This window comes from Acanthochromis polyacanthus, chromosome 8, assembly GCF_021347895.1.
Source record: "Acanthochromis polyacanthus isolate Apoly-LR-REF ecotype Palm Island chromosome 8, KAUST_Apoly_ChrSc, whole genome shotgun sequence".
NCBI lineage: Eukaryota > Metazoa > Chordata > Actinopteri > Pomacentridae > Acanthochromis > Acanthochromis polyacanthus.
The window spans coordinates 14239675-14265224 of record NC_067120.1 but is presented as its reverse complement, the minus strand read 5'-3'; the positions used below and the strand labels follow the sequence as shown (position 1 = coordinate 14265224).

Sequence of the window (25550 nt, the reverse complement as noted above, 5' to 3'; positions counted from 1 at the left end):
TATTCAGATCCTAAAAGTAGTAATAGGAAATGATAAAAGCGAAAGGGAAATTCGTACATTTAAATTTTCACTGTAAGAAACAGTATTGCTACATAAAGGTGATCTGCAAATACGCAGAATAAAAACTAAAGCGTACAGTGTCATTTGTAACAATTAAGTACAGTATTTGTATAATATTATAGGCTTCTTCTTTTAGGTACTATGGAAAAAAAAAGTCCTTTATGGATGGCAAAATGTTAACTCACAAAAATCAGATGTCAAAAAGGATGCTTAAAAAATGACTCTTGAAGCAAAACATTTTCAAAATATTTTTATTGTCAAAAATGGCAGCACACTACATTTATTAACATTCTCTTTTTCTCCTGCATACAAAATTCCCCATAGTTTGATTAGATCAAAAGATTTGCATTGCAAGACACTTTATGATGGTTGGGAAAAGTTTGGCCATGAAAATTCCATCTACCAAATTGAACAGTGTTGTTATAACAGTACTGGTGGTTCCTTGTTTACTTACAGAGGGATAAGAGAGTAGGAATTACACATTTAATATTATTCAACGATGAAAAATAAAGTTGCATAATTACAGTTATTTTAATTTAGTCTTTTCAACAAAATAATCCCACATTCATGCAAAAAGGTGTACCTGGAAACTTTAAAAAAACTAAAAAAAAAATAACAGCGAGCAATGACGTATCAAAACTGTATTCCTACTTTTGAAGCATCTTTCCTGTTTAAACGGATACTGTGGATTCAGTCAGCTGAGTCAAATGATGGTACTTTATACAAGTTTCTAAAATTAAAGGATGTACTCAATATGACAAAAGATATCAGTGTAAAGGACATAAAAGATATGGAAACCTGTCAAGGCACTACGGCTCTGAGGCAGCACTGTGTCTAAGGAAAGACGCGTCGATATGACAGTTAATCATTCACTCTTAATAACAGAGTGCAGGAAGACACGATGAACCTGATGCCCATTAAGAGTGGCTGCCGTGTGAACAGCCTGACGTGAAGGACGTCACTAAGAAGGATACAGTTGATGAAAATACTATTTGTTGTGAAATTTGCCAAATAATACAGATCTTGAGACTTTTTTTTTTTCCATCCCAGACGATGGTCCCAGTGGTCAAAATGAAGGAAGAGGAAAGTCACTCTCGTTGTCTGTTCTGTCAGATCTCTCATTGTTTTTTCCCCATCCCTTGGCTGATGTGCTGTAGCCACTCCTTCAGCATTTGAAAGCTCGGTCGAGCAGCGGGATCCAGGTTCCAGCACTGTTTCATGATGTTATACACGACTTCAGGGCAGCCATCTGGACAGTCCATTTTGTAGCCTTTCTCCACTCGAGGCACTACATCTTTTAATGGCTGCAGAAAAAAGCAAAGTATTCACACACTGATGACACAGACCATAGCTAAATTTGATCACAGAATGTGAAACTGTTCTTTGTCTAACATTTTGCAATGTCAGGAAAACTGTGAAACTGGTTGAACAGTAATTTAATATGTTAAAGAATAGCTTATTTAACTTTTTTTTAAAAAAATAAAAGGACTAAAGTTTTTCTTGTCAAAAACATACAGTAACCAAGAAATTATCTGTCAGGTATGTACATTATGAAAAATGTAAAAAATAACTAAAAACTCTTACACCATATACACAATGTACATTAGAATCTTCTAGAAAGTCAGAAAGCCATAGTACTATTAGTCCATTAGTATCTTAAAGATTAGTGAGAATGCATTGCTTTTCAATAATTCTTTCCCTTTATTCAGGGTGCTTCATATTATTTACTACATGCCACTGTCCTGAAAAACATTGATACTTACAATTCTTGGGTAGGGGACTCGGCCAAAGGAGTAGATTTCCCAAAGCAAAATACCGTAGCTCCAAACGTCTGATTTGGTGGAAAATTTCTATTGATAAAGAAGGAAAAAAAGGTCAGAGTATCTTTCACATATACAGGGCAGCTCTTGCTGCTCAAAATAGTCCTACATCTGTGTACCTTTTCTCTCAGGGCTTCAGGTGATGTCCACTTCACAGGCAGCTTGGCTGTATCCTGAGTGGATGACGCCTCTTTGGTCAAACCAAAGTCACTGACTTTGGCGATGTTGTCCTCTGACACGAGAACGTTTCGGGCTGCTAAGTCTCGGTGCACGAAGTTATTTGCCTCCAGATACGCCATGGCTTCACAGACGTCTCTGTTAAAGAGAAGTAATGTGGATGAGCTCAGGTATGTGAAGAACACATTCTTTGGTGATGCTGCTGCTAAACATGGGTATTTTATAGCTGTATTGTAAAGCTGTCTTTCAAAAAAGAACGTTTAGTGGTTCTCTTAAATGTGTTCATCCTGCAAACAGGCCGAACACATTTCCAGCTTCTTGAGGTATGCACCAACTGGTTTCCTTTGTAATTTTTCCTTAATTTACTGGTTTACTGCTGCTTTTTGGGCTGCAAAATCAGCACCAATCAATGTGTGGACTAGCAAGAAACTGAAAAATATCCTGCTGCTTGTCTTGACATGCGTCTTGTTTAAATATGGTCATTTTTAGCTTAATCAATGAAAATGTTAAGATTTAATACATAAATACATAATAAGCTGAGCATGGAAGTGGGAAGCCAACTCAATTTAAGTCACTGATCTGTAGATTCATAAGACAAAACATGAAAACAATATTTTGCAGAGTCATCATGCTGTAGCTGTATGTACAGAAACCTAACAGCAGGATTTATTTTTTCTGCAGATATAAGAGAATCTCGTCATGCCCATCCTAATGAGCATGCTGATACAGCAGAAAATGCTCATGATTTATTGCTCCACAGCATCACTGCATGTACTACACAGTGTAAAAGTACACATTACAGACCACTGCAGAAATACCCACAATGCAAAATTTAGGAGAGCGTCTCCACCAAGTACTGTCCGGCCTCTGGAACGTAAGTAGTCAACCAGACAACCCTATAAACAAAAAACATGCATGTTATATATTCATGACAGTATTCTGGATGTTACAAATGATCAGGCAGTCAGAAGCCTACCTTGGCCATATACTCAGTAACTATAAACAGACTCCCGTTCTCCTCCACAATCACACCAAGCAGCTGTACCAGGTTATCATGTCGTAGTTGTCTAAAGAAGAACAGCAGTCAGACCGGTTAGTTTGGATGCATTTGTGTTTCTAAAAAGCAAGGACAAGATATTTCATTTGCTTACGTCATGACGGAAGCCTCTGCAATAAAAGCCTGTGCTGTGGCATCATTTTTGATGCACTTCACAGCTACTTTGGTCCCTCTGTAGTCTCCCACCATCACATCTGGAAGGATCACAAACAGTGAACCCATTAGGAACTATTAGTGAAGCTGCATTTACATGATCATGAGCTGAAAACACGAAGAATGCAGCAGGTACAACACATAATAGCAAGTCCAGTTAAATGTCAACAGTTAACTGTCAATTTTTTGTGCTTACATTAAAAAAAAACCTGTATTTATACTAAACGGGACCTTCCAATGTAAAGATTTTACTAAACAAGGTTCATCAGACAAAAATTTGACTACAGCTCTTTATATATATTTTTTAAACTCCAACATCCACAATAGATCCCGCCTCTGATTTCTGCCATAAACAACCTTTACAATGCAGTGTAAACACACTTGCCTCCAAATTCTCCTTTTCCAATAACCTGCTGCAGCTTGAGGTCCTTTCTGTTCATTGACCAGCCACCTGTTGGTTATTTAAAGGGAATATAAGAAGGTGAGGAAAATTCATGTTTATGATAAACCAAAAAATTAAAAAAAAAAAAAAAATGCAGTGTTGAAGCTGCATAGAAACAGAAAGAACTGACTCACCTTTGGAAAACTCATCCTGAGCTGCCACTGTTCCCTCCTCCAGCTTTGGCTTGATTAGTTTGGTGCACAGACCATCAGCGTCTTTGGTGTAGTGCTAAAAACAATGAAAGAGACAAGACACCAGGGCTGAATAATTTGGAGATAATATATCATTACAAAACAGCTATTTTGATTTCAGCATATTTTACAAACTTCAATATTTATTATGTAATACATTAAAAATATGTGATACATTTTTACCACATAAGAAAGCATCACAATCAGAAATAGATTTCTTCAAGCACAGGCACAGGAGAAAGAGCAATTATGGTCAAAACTGTGACTGCGGTAAGATAAATAAAGTATTCGCAACAAAAATAAATAAATAATTCTGCTTGTTCAGCCCTGCAAAACACATGAAAATACAGTGGAAAGATCGCATTTGCATCCCTTTGACGGTGTCCAATGTTGTTTACTGCTAACGGCCTTACAAAAGATTTTAAAAGTGACACTGCAGCACCAGAAACCCCCAGAACCACATTCAGAACATCATTATCTAAATGCCCTGTCACATATTTAGGCAATCTGAAGATTTTATTGAAATCTGGTCCCCCTTTACTGCTTCATGGAAAGAAGCGGATAAATAATCTTTACTTTTTATTGGACATCTGTCAGAGGATCAGTCTTGCGTGTCTAAAGGCTGTGGTTTTATTTTTGTTTTGTTCTCGTTTTCTTCCTTTTGATTTTCTGCTTGGTCTGTCAACTTGATGTTCTGGCTTTAATTTAAAGAAAGACCTTTGTGAACAATAAAAAAGTTTCAGTCAAAATACATGTCAAGAAACACATCAGCCTTAAATAAAACTGAGTACGCAGTACTTCACGGTGGCCAACAGAGGGCTGTCTGGTCAAACTGAGCATAACGTGTTGTAAAATGGATGACTGACAAACTTCAGTAGGTCATTCTGAACTTCTTCACACAAATGGACTTTCTTCTAAACAATATGTAATACACTGCAGCTCAAAATAAGCATTTCATACTGGAATAGTAGTCACTTTCGGAGTAGCGGCTGGGTGTCTTTTTGAGGTTAGAACTCTGAACCTCAGCATACTGTTCGCTTCCTCTTTGGCACTTCCTGTTCATTACATGTTCCAGGAACTGTACGTCGACTCTGCAGCGGCGCAGTTACATGAGGACTTTATTAATTACTAGTTAATTTCATCCTCTTCTGCTCACAATATGGACGAATATGATCTGTTACCCATATGGTTGTAATACTCCCTTTATATGACTCTTTGTGTTTACACTGTAATATGAATAAGTTGTTGTTTCCATTTTGTGTTATTCTCTATGACCATTCTCAGTAAACACCCTGTACAACCTCTTTGTGTTAAATAAAAGGGAAAAAAAAGTTACACGAGGACTCTGAAACTCAGCGCCCACAGTAGGCCGATGCTCCATGCAGCAGATGTTCAAAAGTTCGTCTGATGTTTTACCTCGACCAGCTGCATGAGGTTTTCAAAGTAGCCCTCCTCATCGATGGTGAGCTTGCCGTTGTGGTAGATGATGCGGTAGTGCTCCACCTTACCATCGCAGCTCACACACAGCGTGTAGTCGCCGGGGAAGTTGGTGCTCTCTCGCACCAAGAACATACCCGTCTCTGGGGGGTTCAGCAGCCGCTCTGCCTGATCCCGAGTTATCTTCCCATGAAACCATCTGCAAGCAGAAGAGCCACTGATCAGGACAAAAAACAGACCAGTAAAACATTTCATATTTACACGTTAAGCTATAGGAAACTCATGAAATCACTGTGAATGAAACACAGTATGAATGGCGATGATACATGGGCCCAGAAGAGGTTTCTGCTGACTCTAGCAGAACATTTATGCTATTAGGTCATTTTACTTCCTACTGTTTTACCCAGTTCTTTCTATATTTCATTGATGATTATTGACTCATTTTCATTCTTACTTACTCTTGTCACTTTTTCAGTTTTTATGTTGTAGTGCAACTTTGGTCTTAAAAATCCCTGCTTATATAATAAGTGCTATGTAATCTTACCATTGTATCGTGCTTAATGGAAGCTGGTCTCCTGGCAAAAAGGAGGACACTTTGTGATCTTAAAGTCCAATTTTCACGTTGTCCAATCTTCAAGTTGTCCTACCTTGACTGTTTATATATTTTCCTTTCTTGTCATTTTTTAATTCTTGCAAGTTTCTGTGAGAGTGTGTGCTGGATGGATTTTTGCTCTATTTATTGTCAGTTTGAGAGGTAAGGTTTTTCTGTGCTGATTTTACTAATTACTGTAACACTTCATGGTTCGTTCTTTAGATAATATTTGTTAAATCTCCTGTTTGGGCAATTTCTGACCTGCTTGACATTTTTGTAGCATAGAACATGAACATTTAGATATTTGTGAAATTTTACTTAATATATTAAAAACTTTCAGAGATAACTGCCCATGAACCCACATTCAAGATGTTTTCACACATTGAACCTCTAGTCTGTGTTTGAACAACAAAATCTTACGAACTAATGAAGACAAAAGCATGAAAGTTTCACCGCTATTTCTCACAATATCACTGATTTAGAATGTGCAATATTGAACAAGTAGATCAAATAATCTGCGATACTGGGTGAAGTCGAAATATTTTAAATGATAAATAAATAAATCAAGCCAACATGAAAAGTTTCATGTTTGAGCACAAATTAACAGAAAAATTAATGACGCGTAAGCCAACAGATGACCAGGACTAATCCTAGTATAACGAAGTTCTGGAGTCTTAAAATTGTTCTTCAAGCACAGTAAAGAAAATGATTTCTTTAAAAAATGGGCATATTTTTCATTTTTGGATCTCACTTTGTAGACATACACCTTGGCTTGGAGAAGATTTGTTTTGTGGTTTTGTGTTGGGATATTTTTAAACGGGAAATTTTTATGCTTTGACACATATTCATTGGTACTGTGACGTAATTATGTGAACAAGACTTTAGTGGTCAGTTTATTGTCATGATCATTAGGGAAACTGTTTGATTGGATCCAAATAGATTCTTTTGCTTTTTGTTCTGCTGGAAATAAACTTGATTTTTAAGATCTAAGTCACAAGTAAACACGGTACAGAAAGTCAAAGTGTGAGTACGTGTATGTTCTTAAAAACTGCGTAAGACTTTACCTACAAGAATCTCTTCCAATATGTAGCAGAGTCATGCTTTTGGCTGGATATGTGATGTCTGAAGTGACTGAACACTTTGTTATATGCTCGTATTCAAAATCATTTTCTTAGTATATATATAAATGTTATGAAGCTTTAGAACTCTGTTTGGACTAGATTAGCAACCAGTACTTTTGCTTTTGTCTTACAACCTGCCATACCTGCGCAATCAGTTAAGAAAGTTCAGCGAAAAACAGTCTTTAAAATTTTTGTATTTTATCTGTTTATATAATATTGCAGATTCTAAATCAAAAGCACAATAAGACATAACTGTGAAAAACATGGCCTCAAATTCCAACAAGTGAAAAAACATGCTGGAAGTAGAGCACCAAACATTTTTTGAAACTATATTGGTATGTATATATATATATATATATATATATATATACACACACACACACATATATGATATATCAAGCCAGGATTTCACAAATATCTTTACACATACCCAGATTTTATGTTCAAAAAAGTTTCATGTAAATCGGAGATGATCGAGCAGAGATAGTTTGGGATGGAACAACCCTTTTATTCTAAAATTATGCAGCTAATATTTAACGCTTTCTGGAAGCTCATTGTATGAACAACTGCTTTTAAGTTTTACTTTGTAATGTGGGAAGAAATGATTCTTGTTTCTTGGTTCCAAGAAATGACCAGTTTTACTGTGTGTGCATATATGTATGCGCAGCATTAGCGTCATTTTTGTATGAAATGCAAAGTTATTTGATAGAATTATCTTCACAATGCTGAAGCTAAACAAACCGCCTGTAAAGATATTCTATTACTTTTTTAGACCATCACAGCTTCTAGATTTGATTAGGAATTTCAACAGTAGCAAACACTATACTTTCATTGTTGGAGATTTATCATCAGCCTTTACTAGAGGTTGTCATTCCATATTTGTCCAAAGATAATCCCCTGGAAGCTTTGGAAGAAAGAGCTACACCTGTTTTAGGGGCTATGAGTCTAGCTAACGGTTCCTAATGGTTCATAAAAGTTTACTGCCAAATTGGACTTGTGTGGCTGATTTGTGTCTGTAAGTCTTTTCATCTTCATTAATCACCCCTGTGTGTTATCATAGCCCTTTAATAGGCCTCGAATGGAAATAAAACAAATACTGTGTTCAGCACCCAGGTATATGTATTACACTGATTTGCATATCCACTGTGACCAGTTTTATTATTGAAAAGGTCACATATTTAAATGTAGCTTCAGAATGTGCAGAAAATGCATTTGCATGTGGCTCCATAAATATGATTTAAATATCGCACAGAAAAACCTTGTTGGAAAGCTGAGACAAGAAACAAAAGCAGCTTCCCTCTTAACTGTAAGAGGAGTACTGTTGAAGGGGTTTCCTTTTTGGTTTTCTATTATGGGATGTCATTTTGCAGACATAAAGCTGCCTGTTCCATGAAGCCCCTAGATGCCCTTAAAAATTTGGCTCTCGTATTCTTTACTGGTGACATTTACCGTACTGAGAACTGCATGTGATGTGATAAAATCAGTTTCTTCAACTTGCAACTGTTCTTTTAATGTTTTTCTTGAAGTTAAACTGTAAAAAAGTTCTTACTATACATGAGGAACTTGCTCAGCCACGTTTTTCTGTATCTATAAATCAGACACCATATGTCTATAAACATACATACACACATGAAGTTAGATTGTGCTGCAGGTAGCTCATGCAGCGCTGCACTAGGTCCCTATAGGATATGTTTTGTCATATCCTGAAAGAACCCAGTGTCACGTCATTCATTTTTTTTGTATGAACTGTGTGCCTGTGTTTTTGTCACTGGCTGTGGGTATTTTTGCCCCCATGAAGTCATTCAGGACTAAATTTTGTGATCATGTGCACTAAAAATAAACACATCATTCACACGTATGCGCGAACCCGGAAACTGATCACGTGGACAAACGGTGAGATTTTTGAGATTACTTCAGTCTGAAATAGAAAAGAAACAACAGGAAACAGTGCAGAGTACATGCAAAGCTGAGGTGGAAGCAGACACAACTGCACTGCAATTACAACACAGACCGACCAAACTGTGGTCTCCATTCAGACAACTACAGCGCCACTGCCACGACAAATAGGCCATCTGCCCTCTGTGACCACATAGCCATAGGAAAAGGGCGAAGTCAGGCTATTTTAGCCGTCGCTGCAAACACCATACAAAGCTGGTGTGGTGCAGGAGATTTACACAGCAGATACATTAGCCTAATCCTGATCGCTTTGAAAAGAAAAGACTACAATAGCTATAAGGACGACATAAACCGTGATAATCTGTGTACTCACGGCATTAGACTCAGCTTGCCTCCAGATTTCACACCTTCCCTTTTCTGAACATAGTTGGCTGGAATTGTTCCCTCACGACCAGCAGCATTTTTAGCTTTGTACCAGTTTGGATCCTGAAATAAAATATAAATAACATAGTAACTCGGTCCGTCTGTACTTTGTCCTCACCAGAAATAATACAGAAATGTAACATATAAGGCAATACCTTTGTGACAACAATGATAGTCAGCAGATCTCCTTTATTAAACGGCAGGTCCTGCTCTGATGTGCCTTTGAAGTTGTACCTGGCAACACACTCGGTGCCCTGCGGCCACGGAATCTACAGCCCAGTGGACAGATCACACATTAGCAAAAGAAAATAATTTTTGTTGGTGTATCCAAATTAGAAACTGCACCACTGGTCAGTCTTACCTGGACCTCTGTCATGGTGAGGTGGTTGGATCCTCTCACAGGCGAGGTTTTCTAGCTGCTACCATTAGAGCTGGTAAACACACACGCATGTACAGCACAGTACCTATGAAGAGAAACAGAGTAAGTGAGTAGGAAGCTCTGACTTCAAAAACATTCACTTCACCACAAACAAATTCTCAGGAAAGACAATGCATTAATGGTTTTCACTGTGCAGAGGTGCATAGCAAACAGACCAGCCATCATCAGAGCGCACTAGAGTAGACTCAGCACAGTCAGTGATGGTAAAAATAACTCCCTCATACAGAAAGCAGAAATAACAAGTCTTCTTTTTTTAATCACACTTTCACAACTGGTGCAGAAGGTTTCCATGACGTAGGGCAACTGTATTTATGAAGAGAAACTTTCAGTGTCTTAACAAATCAAGAGCATCAGATGCAAAGTTAGAAATCTGAATTTTGAAATAAGACAATCAATAAAAAGAGGAAACCTTAATGTACTTTGCATTTCTTATTGAAATCTGCTTCATTTTGAACTAAAAAAGCCACATACTGGTTCTCCATCTTAGCCCCAGCGATGGGGCCTTGTAGGAATCAAGATAGCTCTCTTCCAACGCTGGAATGCAAACTTGTGGTGAGATCTGACCAGGCCCAAGGGACTCATCCAGCCCAGAGTTTCTTTATGTCAATAAAGCAGCCACTGCGACAGTAACCGTAGGATTGAGTCACCCTGGGGACTCTGTTTCCATAATACATTCACAATAGATGCGAGCAGAGGCGTCATAGTTAAATGATGACCTGTGGATTAAGTCATGCTCAACATCTCCGCTCCCTCCACCCCCAGAAAACCCCACTTCCTCTCGTCCTCTATCAGTTCCCAGGGAGAAGTGGCAGGGCTCAGTGGTCAGAGCTCAGGGAAAATCCTGGCTCTGATAAACTCACTTTACATGAGGTCACATCCTTCGACATGTGCAGTCAACTTCCTATACGACATCCCAGATTTAGAATATTCCAACGTTAGGGCGGGGCGCTTTCAAACATGAGAGACACAACACATTCTCTGCTTTTAACCTTTAAAAAAAGCAGCTGTCTTCATTCAAAAACATAATCTGACATTCTATGCCTTTTCACAGAGAGCAAATGTGAGACTCTAATGTGTCCCAGAGAGAACTCTCGTCACCGAGTATGATGAGGATGTGACCGATGTCGTCCCCTACAGAGCACTGCAGCTGTCCTCTGCATCGAGGGACAAAATTATCTGGACACATTTCTCACAGCCATCAGCCCAGCAAGAGCAGTCCCTCTCTGCTCATCCCAGCCCTTCTCCTCTATGTTACATTTCACATGGTGCAGGGGGTCAAGAAGAAAAACAAGAACACAAGTCCACAGCAGCCTTCTGAGACTGTAGAAAATACTGGAAAGAAAATCTAACTGGATACACCAGAGTAATTCTGGCTTGTGGCATGAGTAGCTCCAGGAAAGTGAGTCCTGAAAGTCTAAGACTATCCAGTACTACACAAGAAAAAACAGTATGCAAAGAAATCTGAAAAAAATCAAAAACATTTTGTGTAGATATAATATTTTTAGCCATGCCAGAGGTGTGGCTCTGAGGATGGCTCTTTTGGTTTGTTGGTCAGGCCATCGCATTCAGACTGACATAACTTAACTAACCATTGCACGTGTTGCTATGTAATATTGTACATGTGTTCATGGTGCCCGGAGGGTGATTTCTGAACAGATATGGTGACCCCCTGATTTTCCCTTTAACGTCACCGTCAAGAAAAACTTTCTTTCGGTCCAATACTGTGGTTGACAACTAAATACCCACGAAGCAAATGACACTCCCTTCAGCTTCTGCTATACATGGTTCAGTGCTGGTTTGTTTTCAGTGTCGTCTGTCAGCCTGACTATTTGTCTGAATACAAGATTATGCAAAAATGCTCTGGCTAAATTTCATGAAACGTGGTGAAGAGGTGGCGTATGCTCAAACAAAGAATCCATTTCATCCATTCATACATTTTGGTGCTGATCTGGATCATCTTCTTCAGCAATGTGACACGAGGAATTGACCTCAGAGGACTGTGCTCCTCGACTGCTCTTCTGGTTAGCATGTAAACTATCCGAACTATACATTCTTAGCATTGGAATGCTGCAAGTGTGACTAAATTTCACAAAAGAATCCAATGTCCAGTGTTGAGACATTTCACTAAAAATGTAAATCTGCTGGTGGCACTAGAAGTGAAGTCCCAGGTTCACTAAAGTCAGAAAGATTCATTGTTTGTAGACCATGAAAATCTGAATAAAAGTTCCTCACAAAAGCATCTAATAGCTGATGAGATCCAGCCCAGACTGAGATGTTTTCTTCTTTGGGCTCTGTGCTTCATCACACTCAAATTAAAATAGAATGATGGCTGTTACATTAAAGTGCCAAATGTCTGTGTTAATGTGAGTGGTTTACATCATCGTAGAGAGCTGTGTATAAGATATATATCTTTTCACAAATAGTGCCAAAAATGAAAGAGGTCAAAAGTGATTGGACATTTTTGGCTACTAAATGAGTTCAAAGCAGCTTTGTTTTCTTTTAATGTTATTTCATGCACAAAAGAGCCCATAAGTGCCTCAGGATGAATGCCATTAAATACAGAGGGATTCTGTGAGCCCAGATTCAGTCAAACACATCAAAATTCACTGGACCACATTCCATCTTTCAGCAGGACAATGATCCTGAACATACAGCCAGATCAACTAAAGGCTTTTCAAAGTGAGGAGGTGAAATATCCTGGGCTGCCGGATTCAATCGCCTAATCTCAATATGATTGGCCAACAAGCACGAGCTGAAGGTGGCTGCAGTGAAGACCTGAAAGAGCATCACCAGAGAAGACATAAAGCATCTTCTGATGTCAGTGGGCTGCAGCCTTCAGTCAGTTACTGGAAAGGATTTTCCACAATGTATCAGATGTAAGGATTTTTTGACTTTTCATTTCAAGTCTGGACACTGTGTTTAAGCCAAAAATGACATGCCTACAGTCATGTTGCTACTTGCTACAAATACGACTGACATTTCATCTACGTCAGTGTGAGTTACACCTTGAAACAGGAAAGCCTGCTCATGATATTCTGCAACTAGCAAAGCCATCAGAATTTGCTGATTGTGACAGAATATGTCAGAGGCCCTGGTGAAAGATCTCACCAAGAGAGGAATGGATCAGCGGGGCCAAAGCTGCCACACAAGAGCACTTCCAAATTAATCTGTGCTGGGACACTGAATGCATCTCAGCAACAGGCCACCGGCAGCCGAGTGAACGGGACTGAACTCAGTCTGTCAAAGAGTCACACTGCCATTTCCAGAGAGCTCCACATGGAACCACAGCTTGCTCTTTTCAGGAAGCACACAAGGACTGTCATTGTGAGTCGGTCAAGTTTCTACTGACCTCGGTCTCACTGAGAAGTCCATCATCATCAGTCTGCTCAGTGAGCAGCTTTAAGGGCAGCGATGGCTCGATTCAGCTCAAAGTGTGAATTTTACTCTCCAAGTTCTGCACAGTCAACTTGTTTTTACTGCTCCATTATCACCAAGTGAATTCTACTTTGAATATGGATAAACAAAACCTCACAAATACTTAACAATGGCATGACTGTGTGCACGCAAAGCACAAATTAGTACATCCGAGTGAGAGATAGTGTCTGTTAGAGAAGTGATGCAGGAAATTAACTCCTGAAAGCAACAGGAAACCAACAAACTCACTGACACAATGAACCTAAATGGAGTCAGGAAAGAGCACAAACAGCACAATCTATTAGTCCAAACTTAAAAGCTGATAAGGACTGACAAATCACTTCAAAGTTCTCACAGCTACGACAGTATAATCCTACATATTTTAGTCTGCCATAACAATACCATTGTTCAAACCAAACCTGTTGATCCACAGCTGACTCTTGTCTTATGCAAGTCAGTCGCAGTCTGAACAACACAAAGCAAGATGGGACAGGAATGCAGAAATATCTTCTCTGGCCTTGTTTGAATCTGCCACTCCCTCCTCTACCTGCAGACAGGATCTGTGAAAGCACAGTGCTGCAAAAGTCATACAATCAAGTGACGTTTTCCACCTCAAAACAACCATCATGTGCGATTTTGATACTTGAACAACAACAAAGATAGACAGACCGCCATAGATATCCTCTGTGGTGGAAAGTATTGTACTTTACTTAGGTTTTGGGAATGTAAACCTTGGAAAATTGTTTCTTTTTATGCGACATGTCCATCATTTTAACGTGTAGTCTTTTTGCATTACTGTACTCTCAATTTTCCCAAAGTAAAGGATCTGAATATACTACTTAGCCCTTGTGTCGTCCTGCGGGTCAAAATTGATACATTTTAAAGTTTGAAAATGTGGGGAAAAATATATATATATTTTTGCAGTGAAACTTCTGATGTCCACATTTTCAACATTTTTGGGAAATCTTTGAACTTTATTTGGTGGAATAAAGAAATGTTAAAAATGCTTCTTAAGAACATTCATTAAAAAAATCAACCAAAATCCAGCAAAATCTGCTGGATTTTGGTTGATTTTTTGTGTGAATCTCCTTAAAGAAAATATTAGAAGTTTTACTGATATATATGTAATCCCTTTAGATAATTTTGGAAGACTTTTACTCATTTTTTGAAAATATTTAAAAGAATTTTCTTGCCAAATTTGGGGGATTTTTAAAAATAAAACTTTTAAGGGAAACTTTTAAGGAATTATTGTCATTTTCTCCCTGAAGGTTTTGCAAATTTTCAAAAATTTGGGGTATTTTTTTGCTGAATTTTTGGATTTTTTTCAGGCAAGGAAACAATATTTTTTGGTGCCCGTAAATGAGGACAAGAGGAAGGTTAAACCAGTGAGCGACACACTGAGCATTGTGTGTCTGTTTCTGTGCTCCGGTTCCTTCAGTACATGCAGCAGGATGATCCGGGCCTCATCCTGACCCTCCAGCCTCAGGATACCGAGTAGCTGCTTTGATGCTGCTGCCCTGTTATCACCACTATTACAGCAGCAGGGTGGCAGAACAAGGGGACAGACGAGGAAATGACGATTTCTGTCCATATCCACTGAGCTTTCATCTCGCAGGTACACAAACAGACACAATGAGTGGCAAGAATGGAAGGACAGCGAGAAGGCGTGCATGCCAACAGTTCCCCCAGCTGGGCCCTACAGCCGGCAGATGTTTTCCTCAGAGAAGGAAATCACCTCTGCCTCCAGGACAACAGCTGGACTCCGGTGCAACAGTGCGGTTCACTGAAACAACTGTCTGCAGAATCTGAGAGAGGAAGTACAAGTCCAGTGGTTGGCCCTGCAATACAAGCTATCATTGTATCACTTTAATGACTGACACTTTTTTCCAGCAAGACTCTGTAATACAGGCATGAAAACAAATTACACGGTCCACCTAAAATAGCACCTGTTTATCATAAATAAACACAAAGCTTAACTCTGTGAAACAAAGTTGTTTTCAGAGCAGCAGGAAGAGAAAAATCAATGACTGCTAGTCAGGGCAATCCCCTTTAATTTGGCATCCAGCCATCACAGTGAACTTTGAATTTTACTGCCAACCAAAGTTCAAATGACGCCATGAGCCTCCTCACACTGATGGTACTTTTGAGAGTGTTGCTTTTATGGAGTAAACACACAAAAAAGGCACCATATAAGTCAAAGCTGCTGTGTGTGAGCAGCAGACAGACGGACACTTCCTTGCAGCAGAACTATGCACACTATGCAGTGCAAAGCTGCTCTGCTGATGCAGCCACGCATGACACATTACAGAGAAGCTGCTACGCTTTGCTGTGGTTTCACTAGCTCTCTTCACCTCGTTTCTGCAGCTTTCTTCACAGTTTTGTCACACTGTAAGAGAAAAATCCTTGGTGGGAAAAGCTCTATGGCTGTGCAGCTTTTTCAGAAAAGGAGGGAAGTCCTGTTTCATCCAGAGGGGCATCACCCTGAAGAAGACCCTGGAGGTTCCTGGGTTTCTCCCTAGCTGCTTTAGTGGATTTTTTTTCTGTTTGGCACTTTCTTTTAATGCACTGGTTGCTTTGGCAGATTTAACAATGTCTACCGAAAATAATAGAGTAAATAAGGAGCGGCATTATCATTTAATAACACCACTCTGCTGCAATTGTGCACATTTCTGTAGGGGCAGATGGCATTAGAAAGCCAGCAGCAGCTTCAAATATTGAGCGTAAAGGTCCCAAACTCCATGACATCTGTGATTAATGCTCCCCAAGCAGATAAGCTTCATTATCAGCACCTTTATCTAGCATGTTCTGACAGAACAATGTTTTTTGGAGCTGCATGATGCAGCTTCTTCACCCCAGGAAGTCAGAGGCAGTAGCAGAAACTTGAAGGAGGAGGAAGGCCTTGTCTGTCTAGAAATCACCCAATCTGTGTTAGCTTTCCTGTGAATAAATTTGAGATGCAACCACTGGATGAAATTTTGTCTGGATAGATCAGTATGTACCTCGCACTCCAGTGCATTCTGATAAAAGTTATCTTCATCAGAGCTGTCATTCTGGTTAAAATAACAAAAACTGATCCCGCTGATTGGCCCATATGTTATATGTTAGACAGATTTACTTCATGGCACATTGTCAAACTCCAGATCTTACCTGTTCGCAGGTAAAAACAAGCGATTTGAGGCGATAACAGGTGATCCAGCTACTTCCCGACGTCTGCTTTCATCTGAACCACTGCACGCAAAGTCCCATTCACGGAATAAAACACCGACAGTCGAGGCTGAGAAACATCAAATCCTGATGAGTAGGAAGTGAAACGTGTCTCAGGTGAAGCTTCAGAAGTCCAAAAGCAGATCAACACAACCAGCTGAGACTGTCTGCTGGTGCGTCTCCTTTCAGCATTATTTACAAAGCAGACTGATAAATGGAATAAGAAGCTCAGTGCAGGTTTGTCTCTGCCGCCTCGATGATGGTTCAGCTTCAAGAGGAGAATCAAACAAACTTTCAGCTACAAAATGATTCGCAGCGGTTCACTAAAAGCGCCTCAGACTGATTTGAGTCTGCTCCAGGCTGCTCTGCTCCTTTTCCCCGTCAGAAACATTCAAGTTTCTTTGCCCCACCTTGATTTCGCATTGCACATGCGCGTTAATGACAGTCCGGCTAAAAATAGGCGATCAAACGATCCATTTCAACCAAGTTGAAGGAATATGATCATCAATCAGGCAAAGTTTACAAAAATTCCACAAAAGGGGACAAACAGTGGTGATTGTTCTTTTTTATTATTATTATTGGTTCAATCTGCAGATATAACACATGAGGACTGCACAGTATTTTTTGCACAAGAACCCTGACAGTGAACTTCGATCCCAAAACAAAGAGCCGTCCTGTGGAGACTAAACCTCACAGAGTTTATTTACTGGCATTTTTCTGAACTGTAAAGTGATGGTGCAAAGACTTGACACCCACTTGCAGAAACACTGAACATGTAAACTAATTTAATCCATCTGAAGTGGCATTAGTGACTTTTAAAGAGCAGGTGTTTCCCTGCCAAAAAGTCAAATCCAACCCTGCCTCCTGACTGTTCACATTCTGGAAAGTTAGAACACCATTATTTCAGAAAACAGCGTCAAGTACACATAGCTACCGTTGCAGCAGAATAAGGAAGAGCCACCAAACTCTTGATTTCGTTGCCTCCTGGTGGCCAAACACGAACAAAACTCGCTTTATTCACATTCAGTAACACTGGCTGATGTTTCCAAGCCAGACTTGTCTCAACAGATGTGACATTACACATCAGGCCAGAGGAATGTTGGAGAAAGGACAAAACCATTGTGCATGAAAGCAAGTTTCACTGAATCAGTGAGTGGACCCTGCGCAGATTCATGTGCACAGAGGAAATACAGAAAATGTATTGAAGGTTTTAATCCTCAGATGTTAACATGTGGACCAAACACATGGAATAAAGAGTGCTTCACTTTCAGTTAAGTGCTTGAATTTAGCCTTTTCAGGACAACACTGACTTAACAATGCACAATCTATCTTCAAATTAAGGATGTGTTGGTGAGGAAAAAAAAAAATCCATTGACGTTTGCTGTACTCGAAAAACAATATGGTCCCAGTTGTGGATACATATTAAAGTAGCGTGATCCGAAAGCAGAATGTTTGACTTCTTCAAACAGCAGCACAACATGAGCAGCTCTTCTTGAGTTGTATTTTACAGTCCATGCTGTACTGGGAAATACCAGCAAAACATCCAAAAAGAAACCCACAGGAACAGAATAGATTGTCATTTCAGAATCGTTTTCAGCACTTTCTCAACAACCAAATCTTATTGGTAGGAACACAGTGCATCTTGTGTGGAGACTAGAGCAAATCAACACGTATTTGAACTCCACATAGAAACTGCTCACCCTATTTCCGTCGGTTATGACTTTCCTTTACAAAAAAAAAAGACATTTTAACCTGCATGGTTAAAATGTGTAAACACGAAGGGTCATATCAGTGTTTTTAGGTCATATCACTAATATTTTACCTCACTGTTGGGTGCATTCTGTCAACTTTTCAGGCTTCTATTAACTTCTGTACAACAGAAAAAAAAACTGTTTACTGCAAAATGTGTTTCCGCTCTAGTTGTGTAATCAAGCCCACGTCAAGTCTGCATCACTTCTTGGTAATGTAATGCAACACAGGCTTCTGAACAGTTTAAGCTGCACTACCAAGCAACAATGATGCAACATGGTTAAAAACTAACAGACTTGATGTTCCTGTGAGAGATTACACAACGCAACTGATTGAGTGCTAATTAATTTTTATGTTTTACAGAAATGAATGAAAAACAATGTCGATATAGAACTGTAGGAAAATCTACAACCTGCATCCTGTAAGGCTACATATTTTTGAATGAGCTGTACTTCACTTTCAAACACACTGGTGTGACCCTTCCTCTGGCAGCACTGAACCAAAAAGAAGTGAGCAAAGTTATCTTGCACCAAAATATCACTGAACAATAAGATGCAGTAGATGTTACATGCTGTGCCATATTATGAGAGCCCTTATCACAGCCTAGTTCACCACAGTTGTCTGGATCTCCATCCAGTAGCTGCCCCATTCAACAAAGATTTAACTTGAAGACCTATTATGTTTATAAATGACAAATTCTTCACATTAGCTTAGATATATTTTTTCTTTTTTTCAAAAAACATCAGACAACAGTAACTGAGTGCTGCAAAGTATGGCAGGCTATAAACAAAGACATTAGCAATGGAAACACCAGTGTAAACTGGATTTCTGCATGTGCCTGTATTATATGGCGGATCTGTTACTTTACCTGATGGCTTTGAAACTCAATTAGATTTGAAAGATATTTAGAACTTTTCTGTTACAAGTCAGAGATTGTCCTACTCAATTTAAAACTGAATTTTATATCACATAATCTTTGACACTTCAGTTGTACATTTCAATAACTGATTTTAATCTATCTACACTATCTGCTATTGCCTCCAGTAATCAAGACATCCGTCTTTCAATAAAGATTTGAGATCTTCTCCATCAACATGCACGAAATCCTTGTACAATGAATTTACCAAACAGTGGTGCTGCAGTATGAAGGAAAAGTCCCATTCAGATGCTGAGTTAGAAACTGAAAAACAGCTGATGCTGTGGAATATAAGGCATCAAAACCCAAAAGGTTGAGGAGGGTGAAAGATTTGATCTGCCATGACGACCAGTGGACCCTTTACGCAGAGTGCAGGGGGATGACGAATTTGCAGCCAAAGGGAGAATGGTATTTGATTCCAACTTCCTGGAACACCTGGCGAGGAACACCTATGTCACACAGGTAAACCCTGCCAGCCCCCTCAGCCAGAGGGAGCGGGAGGCAAAGTGAGAGGGACCATTTGGCCTCGACTGCCTGCCCCTGTCCACTAACAGGAGGGTCTAAGCTGAGCACCGGCGCTCTGTTCTGGTTAGCCCAGTCTGCAGCGGCCCGGTACCAAGGTTGATCCATCAGGAATGTGTTCTCATGGCAGTCCAGACAATTAATGATTAGATCCACTGGGGTGTCCGGGAGGTCTGGTGAGTCAGAGGAGGGGAAAAAGTCAGGGTATTGAGTAACCAACTGCAAAATACGCATAAGTCAAAAACAACAAGTTGAAATCAATCAAATAACAAAGCAAACCCACCTTTGATACTGGACACCTGTTTGCCACTTGTCTTGTTAAACAGTGTGAGCTCACTGGTCACAGAGTCAAGCATCTTGACAAAGTTTGGCAGAAATAAGATGACCTCCACCTCATGATTGGCCAGGTGGCGACCACAGCTGATGCCCTGAGCGCCCTGAACATGAGGGCCGCACAGCAGCGCCACTGTGGGACGCTGGTGTAAATTTTTTGGAGTGAATCTGGAAGAAATATGAATAAAGAAAGTTGAATTTTGTGCTCTTCACATAAAAAATGGCTTAGGTTGATCAGTTTGGAAATGAAATGAATGAGACATTAATTATCACATGATTAAATATTGACAAAATATGTAAGATAATTACAAAGTTGTGAAATTATGTCATATCTCAGCTTCATTTATCCATCACTTTGGTAACGTTATTTGACATTTGAAGCCTGAGCATAAAACCATCACTACATGTTTACCTGTTGGGCCCTCCTAGCAGTGTAAGTGCCATCTGACTGGCACAAACTCCAGTCATCTCAAGTCTTCTCTCCAGTGAGAGACCGTAACGCTCAGCAACAGACAACAGACGCTTGTGCAGTTCGTAGGATATACTCGGTACAACAAGTCCAGAGTCTGTATGGAGTCAAAGAGCACAAGTATAAACAATTCTGCATCGATTCTTCTGCTTTGTGTATTCATTACAAAGTTAAACACTCACCAGTGCAGTATTCTTTGGCCCCAGGCTGTGGTACAGTAATCTGTCTATACACAATAGGTTTGGCCTCCAGGATGTTTTCATCGTGACGGTACCGTGAAGGAGTCTGCTCTTGAGGAGTCCCACGTGACCTCGCACCATTACGGCGCTCTGATATGTCGATTTCTGAGAAAACTGCTGCTTTATCAAAAAGAGCAAGGTTTCCTTCAAAATCAAAGTCTGTATCAAGGCCATCATCCACGCCGTCTCCAAAACACTCATCGTCTCTGTGCTTCATCTGACCATTCTTCACCCCATTCTTCTTCGGTGTCACTTGGTTTGGCCCTTTACTACTAGATGACCCTGATGTGACAATAAAAACATTGGTAATTGGAATGCCACTGCAATCAGCAGTTATGTTTTGCTTTATTCTTATAAAATAAACAGTACTGTTCTTACAGGAGTTATGTCTTCGACGAAATCCTTTAGGCTGGCCAGGTACATCCAGATGACGATCTCCATAACTTTTAGAGCAGTGCTGTGGAGAGTTCAGTTTTTCCACAGACCTGGGGTCACCTTTTGGGACAGCAACTGGCACACTGTTTATCTTTGTAGATGCAGTAGAGCTTGTCCTACCATTGCCATTTCTGATGTCTAGAATCTTTAGCTCCTTTATGTCAATGGCACTGCAGAAAAAAAAAGTTAAAATGATTTTAAATAACTATAACAAACAGTCACTTTGTATATTAACAATAGCAAGAAAAACAACAAGTATAATAATAAAGAGCAATCTTTATTTATAGAGCATTTAAAAAATCAAAGCTACAAATTGCCTCACAAGGCAGCAAAATAAATCAGAAAATCATCACAATATAAAATGAAAGATAAAAAAGCAAAAGTTAACAAACCAACAGTGTTTCAAAAGGTAAAAATATGAAAAGACAAAAGAAAGGTGAAAGGAAATGAATAAAATATCAGGAAAGACTATGGGACAAAAGTATGTTTTAAGAAATTATTTAAAAAAAGATCACTGCACTGACTGCAAACAAACTATCCCCCTTAATTTTTACCCCAGCTCTGATTGCCACCCAAGGATTTCTAAGAGCGTAATGCTGCTTAAGGTACTAAGAAGTCTGGGTATAGCTGGGAAAAACACCATGAAGGCCCTTAAAAGTAAAATCCTGGCACCCTAAAGGTTGAAAATCCTAAATACTATGACAAACATACTAGCAGCCAGTATACAGAGGCTGAAACAGGACTGATGTAATCACTTCCTCGTTCTGGTTGAAAGCCTGGAAGATGAGTTCCGTAAATATTGAAGTCAATCACTACCTTCGTTATTCAGTCAGGTAAAAACATTACCATGTATAAATGCCCCTTCGTACGAGAAGCAACAACAGCCTATGAGAAGCAACCTACCACTTTGACAAATTGACGTTTTGCAGTGGCTTTTGCAGTACTAGTAGTGTTTTGCCAATGAATTATTCATTTTACCGGCAGCGCTCACCTTCCTGTGAGCACGTGTTGCATCAAAACAATTCCCCCATCACTATTTAGAGAGGACACCATTCACTTTAGTCAGCTGCGCCCAACACGACTGTGATTTGCTAGAAATAATTTAAACGAGCCGGGTTTTTCCCCCCTATAGCAGACTGAACATGAGGAGCAGACATACCATACAGGGCTGCCGAAAGATGTGACTTTACGAGACTTACCTGAATGTGACCTCAGGGACGGGACACTTGACTCCGTTATGGAAAGGCTGTTTTAGGGAGATGGTCTGGCTGGACTGATCCACGGATGAGACTTCTCCTTGATAGACTCCCAGTGTTGGCCCACAGTTAATAGACACCAAACTACCCAACCAATCAGTGGCCATGTCTATCAAAGAACACAGTTTTACATGACTGATTGTTAGAGAAGATTAGTAGCAACTGCAAACTTCGTGTCAAACCAATAAACCAACTTTCTGACAACAGGACAACAGAAACTCAAACGGTCTGGCGTTAAGCTTAGCGAATACTAAGAAGCGTTAGCTTCGGCCTGCTGTCAAGCTAAGTTACTATCAAGTGGTAATTTAAAAGCAAAAATGCTTGACGTAAAGACCTGACGTAAAAAAAATGGTACCTTTCGGAATTAATGTGATGTAGAACTCTTGAAGAACACAAGTAAATAACTGTAATGTTAAGTGCTGAGAGGAAAATCGTTCTTCTCTCCAACTGTTAGCTCTTTAGCTTTTTGAACCGTCTGCTGCTACTTCAAGATTACCACTTCCGGTTCTCTTCTTCTTCGGCTGTTTCATTAGCGTTTGGCCAATCAGTTTAATAGCGCAATACCGCTACCTACTGGTTGGAGTGTGAATCAGAACGTCTAGCATTTATTAAGCATTTAAAAAACGAAAAACTCATATTCCCGCCATAGAATTAGTTTGTCGAAGATACTGAGACATGGTTTGATACCCTGCATTTCTTAGGTTCTTTGGTAGAAAGTTATTATAGAATAGAAAAATATTTTATTAGTCCCAAATTCATATCAAAATGTTCTTATTCATTCTACACTTTTTGTCTTTCAGTGCATCATAACATGCTCTACTGTTTATTGTTCCCCACAGCAGTCACATGTTGTGCCTGTGTTGTGTTTCCTTACTTTCAATAATCTACTTTTAAATCCTTTGTGTCTAATTTTAAGTTGATGTCATTAATCTGTCTCCTGTCCAGCCTGCACACCTCATTTGTCTTCCTTCCATCCTTCACTTTTGTCTCCTTTCCTATAGTCTCAGCTTAATAGGGCTCTTTATTTCTGTTCTGCTGAAGGTAACTTCCAAGTCAGTGTGTGTACTTTTGTGGGTTTCTGTATAGTCTTTTCAATTTTCGTTAATTCCATTATGTGCCATTATCCACGAAAATGTTACTTTAGGACCCATCTTTGAATTCTGCGTCATGTTCGGTGTGTTTGTCTGGACTGCTATCTGAGTGGCTGTCATGTAAACTGACTAGTGATGAGCTTGAAACTGGAGAAATTATTGTTTTCAATTATCTTCAGTCTTTTACCTACTGTACTGCTATTACTGGTATTATATTCGGTGATAATCCCTTCCAGCTACTTTTAAATACTTTTAGTTGAAGTACTTTAAGCTTAATCTTTAGAACAATAAATGTTGCTTTGATTGAATTATACAGACTTGTTGGTGCATCTCTGACTTGAATGTAGCTCAGCTAACTAACAATATATGCCTGTACGGTATGTGGGTTAGAATTAAACTCTTTATCCTTGTTCTTCTTTTCTAATCACGTAAAATCTACTGTGGCATCAGGAAGTATCCATAGTTACACTGCTGGTAATCAGATGTTCTGAATTGGTCTCAGCTCACGACAATTTGAGTTTTCATTGGTATGTACAATATTTATTAAAAGACAGAGCACTGCTGCTGAATAATGGTCTGACTTGCTGACGCAGAGAAAGGACATTAGATTTAATCAGTAACATGCAATATTTCACACCAATCTGCAGAGGCCTACTTAGGATTTTGAAAAGTCGAGGACTTAGACCAGGCCAAAACCTGAAACTTGCACCATTTTCAAGTTACAGCTCATACGTTTTAAGTCAAGTTGCAAAATAAGTAAAGTGTGAGACACCGTGCGGTAGGCTAAGAAAGGTCATCCCAGTTTCCTTCCATAATTTGCCCATGTTCCACTTTAATACTAGCCTAGCTGCGCTAGACCCAGCTCTTAAGACACAAGGGTCTAGGAATGCTCGACAGGGAGGGAGGCGGGCTAAAAGGTTGTCTTTCAAATCACTCTGCAGCAGTTGGGTAGGTATACAACCAATCAGAGCAACGGATAGGCTGACGTAGTTCCGAGAACGCCGGATTGTGGCTAAGTCCTATTAGCTTCTCAACCAGCGGAGCCAACTGGTATGTTAAGGATTTGCCATATCCCGATTGGCATAAGTCCAAATACGTCTTTCTTCTCAATTAAACACTTCAGTGCCGTCCTTTGTTTATCTTTCAAGTTGAATTTTAGCTTCAAATCTTTAAGGGCTGTGGCCAAAGCAGAGTCGAAAGATAACTGTTTATTGTGCGCCGGTTGTTTCTGTCAGCATCGTCGCGCCTCTGTCGTCACTTAGTTACGCCCGCCTTCTGACTCTACACTTCATGGTGATTCGTCCGGCCAGTTTTAGGAGCATCCAACCTTGAGCCTTATGGAGGGTAACTAGACCCACCCTGGCAGAGAATTAAATTCATTGCCGCGGGTTGTCTAGTGCGGCTAGGCTACTTTAATACCACAATGAGTGCAAAAACTACTGGTGATTAAACTGTGTGCCTTAAAATTAGTCTGATTTATGATGATTTACGGCTATAATCTATGTAATCATATAATGATACATGCCTTGTGACAATGACTATTGACTATTGAGCAAGAACAGGGTTGCTATTTTTTTAGCTACTGGAGTAAGAAGGATATATATGTTATTATTAATGTTGATTTCAAATTTTAATGAAACATTTTAATCAGAATAACTTGGGTGAACAACAATTAAGAAAGTCCAGGACAACAGCTGCAGGTGCTGGTGAGGGGAAAAAAAAGTTAAACAATAAAGTTTAATTTAAAAAAAAAAACAGAACAGGTAGCAGCAAAATATTCACAGCTTATCTGTGTGACATTAGCCTCAAACTGCTTATCCCCTGAGCCAAAATATAATCCTAAAAAAACACCTATCTAAGAACATCAAATATTTCTTTCTCTCTCTGTGCTTAAGGCAATCCAGATCAATTCTGACACATTTACTGTCTTAAATAATTATTCAGAGGAAAACTATGTGTATATCATCGCGGTTGGGGAGAGGTTCTTAACAACTCATGTCAACAAACAGCCCCGTCAGCAGGCTGAGTGAGATCATGTGGAGACAATCCCTGGAGTGTTGTACTTCCAATGCTGACCTAACTGTGTGTTGTGTATAGAGGTTACCATGGATAGC

At 39.5% G+C, this 25550-nt stretch overlaps 2 protein-coding genes across 2 annotated transcripts; both read right to left on the bottom strand.

Moving 5' to 3' along the window:
- Positions 1-295: 295 nt before the first annotated feature.
- On the bottom strand, positions 296-16816 carry LOC110950379 (tyrosine-protein kinase CSK-like). The gene is made up of 13 exons (XM_022192939.2): positions 16370-16816; positions 9731-9833; positions 9525-9638; positions 9320-9432; positions 5317-5536; positions 3844-3937; positions 3653-3718; positions 3209-3308; positions 3034-3124; positions 2880-2953; positions 2000-2195; positions 1824-1910; positions 296-1364 (listed from the first exon to the last, which is right to left on the bottom strand). The coding sequence occupies exons 2-13, from the start codon at positions 9743-9745 to the stop codon at positions 1179-1181; spliced, it is 1356 nt and encodes a 451-aa protein (XP_022048631.1). The 5' UTR covers positions 9746-9833; positions 16370-16816; the 3' UTR covers positions 296-1178.
- Positions 16817-16976: 160 nt separating this feature from the next.
- Positions 16977-22860, bottom strand: edc3 (enhancer of mRNA decapping 3 homolog (S. cerevisiae)). The gene is made up of 7 exons (XM_022192936.2): positions 22701-22860; positions 22289-22454; positions 21033-21259; positions 20598-20936; positions 20359-20512; positions 19897-20114; positions 16977-19786 (listed from the first exon to the last, which is right to left on the bottom strand). Exons 2-7 carry the CDS (start codon positions 22450-22452, stop codon positions 19452-19454), a joined length of 1437 nt encoding a protein of 478 aa, XP_022048628.1. The 5' UTR covers positions 22453-22454; positions 22701-22860; the 3' UTR covers positions 16977-19451.
- Between the last annotated feature and the right edge of the window lie 2690 nt (positions 22861-25550).

Bases quoted from the DNA above. Each gene is read 5' to 3' on its own strand.
- LOC110950379 (XM_022192939.2), bottom strand. The intron at 3,938-5,316 runs GTAAAACATCAG...CATTGTTTTTAG, and splicing joins ACCTCATGCAGCTGGTCGAG to CACTACACCAAAGACGCTGA. The intron at 3,719-3,843 runs GTGAGTCAGTTC...AATAACCAACAG, and splicing joins TCAGGATGAGTTTTCCAAAG to GTGGCTGGTCAATGAACAGA.
- edc3 (XM_022192936.2), bottom strand. From the start codon at position 22,452: ATGGCCACTGATTGGTTGGGTAGTTTGGTGTCTATTAACTGTGGGCCA. The intron at 21,260-22,288 runs GTAAGTCTCGTA...TTTTTTCTGCAG, and splicing joins GTCCCTGAGGTCACATTCAG to TGCCATTGACATAAAGGAGC. The intron at 19,787-19,896 runs GTGGGTTTGCTT...CTGACTCACCAG, and splicing joins ACAGGTGTCCAGTATCAAAG to ACCTCCCGGACACCCCAGTG.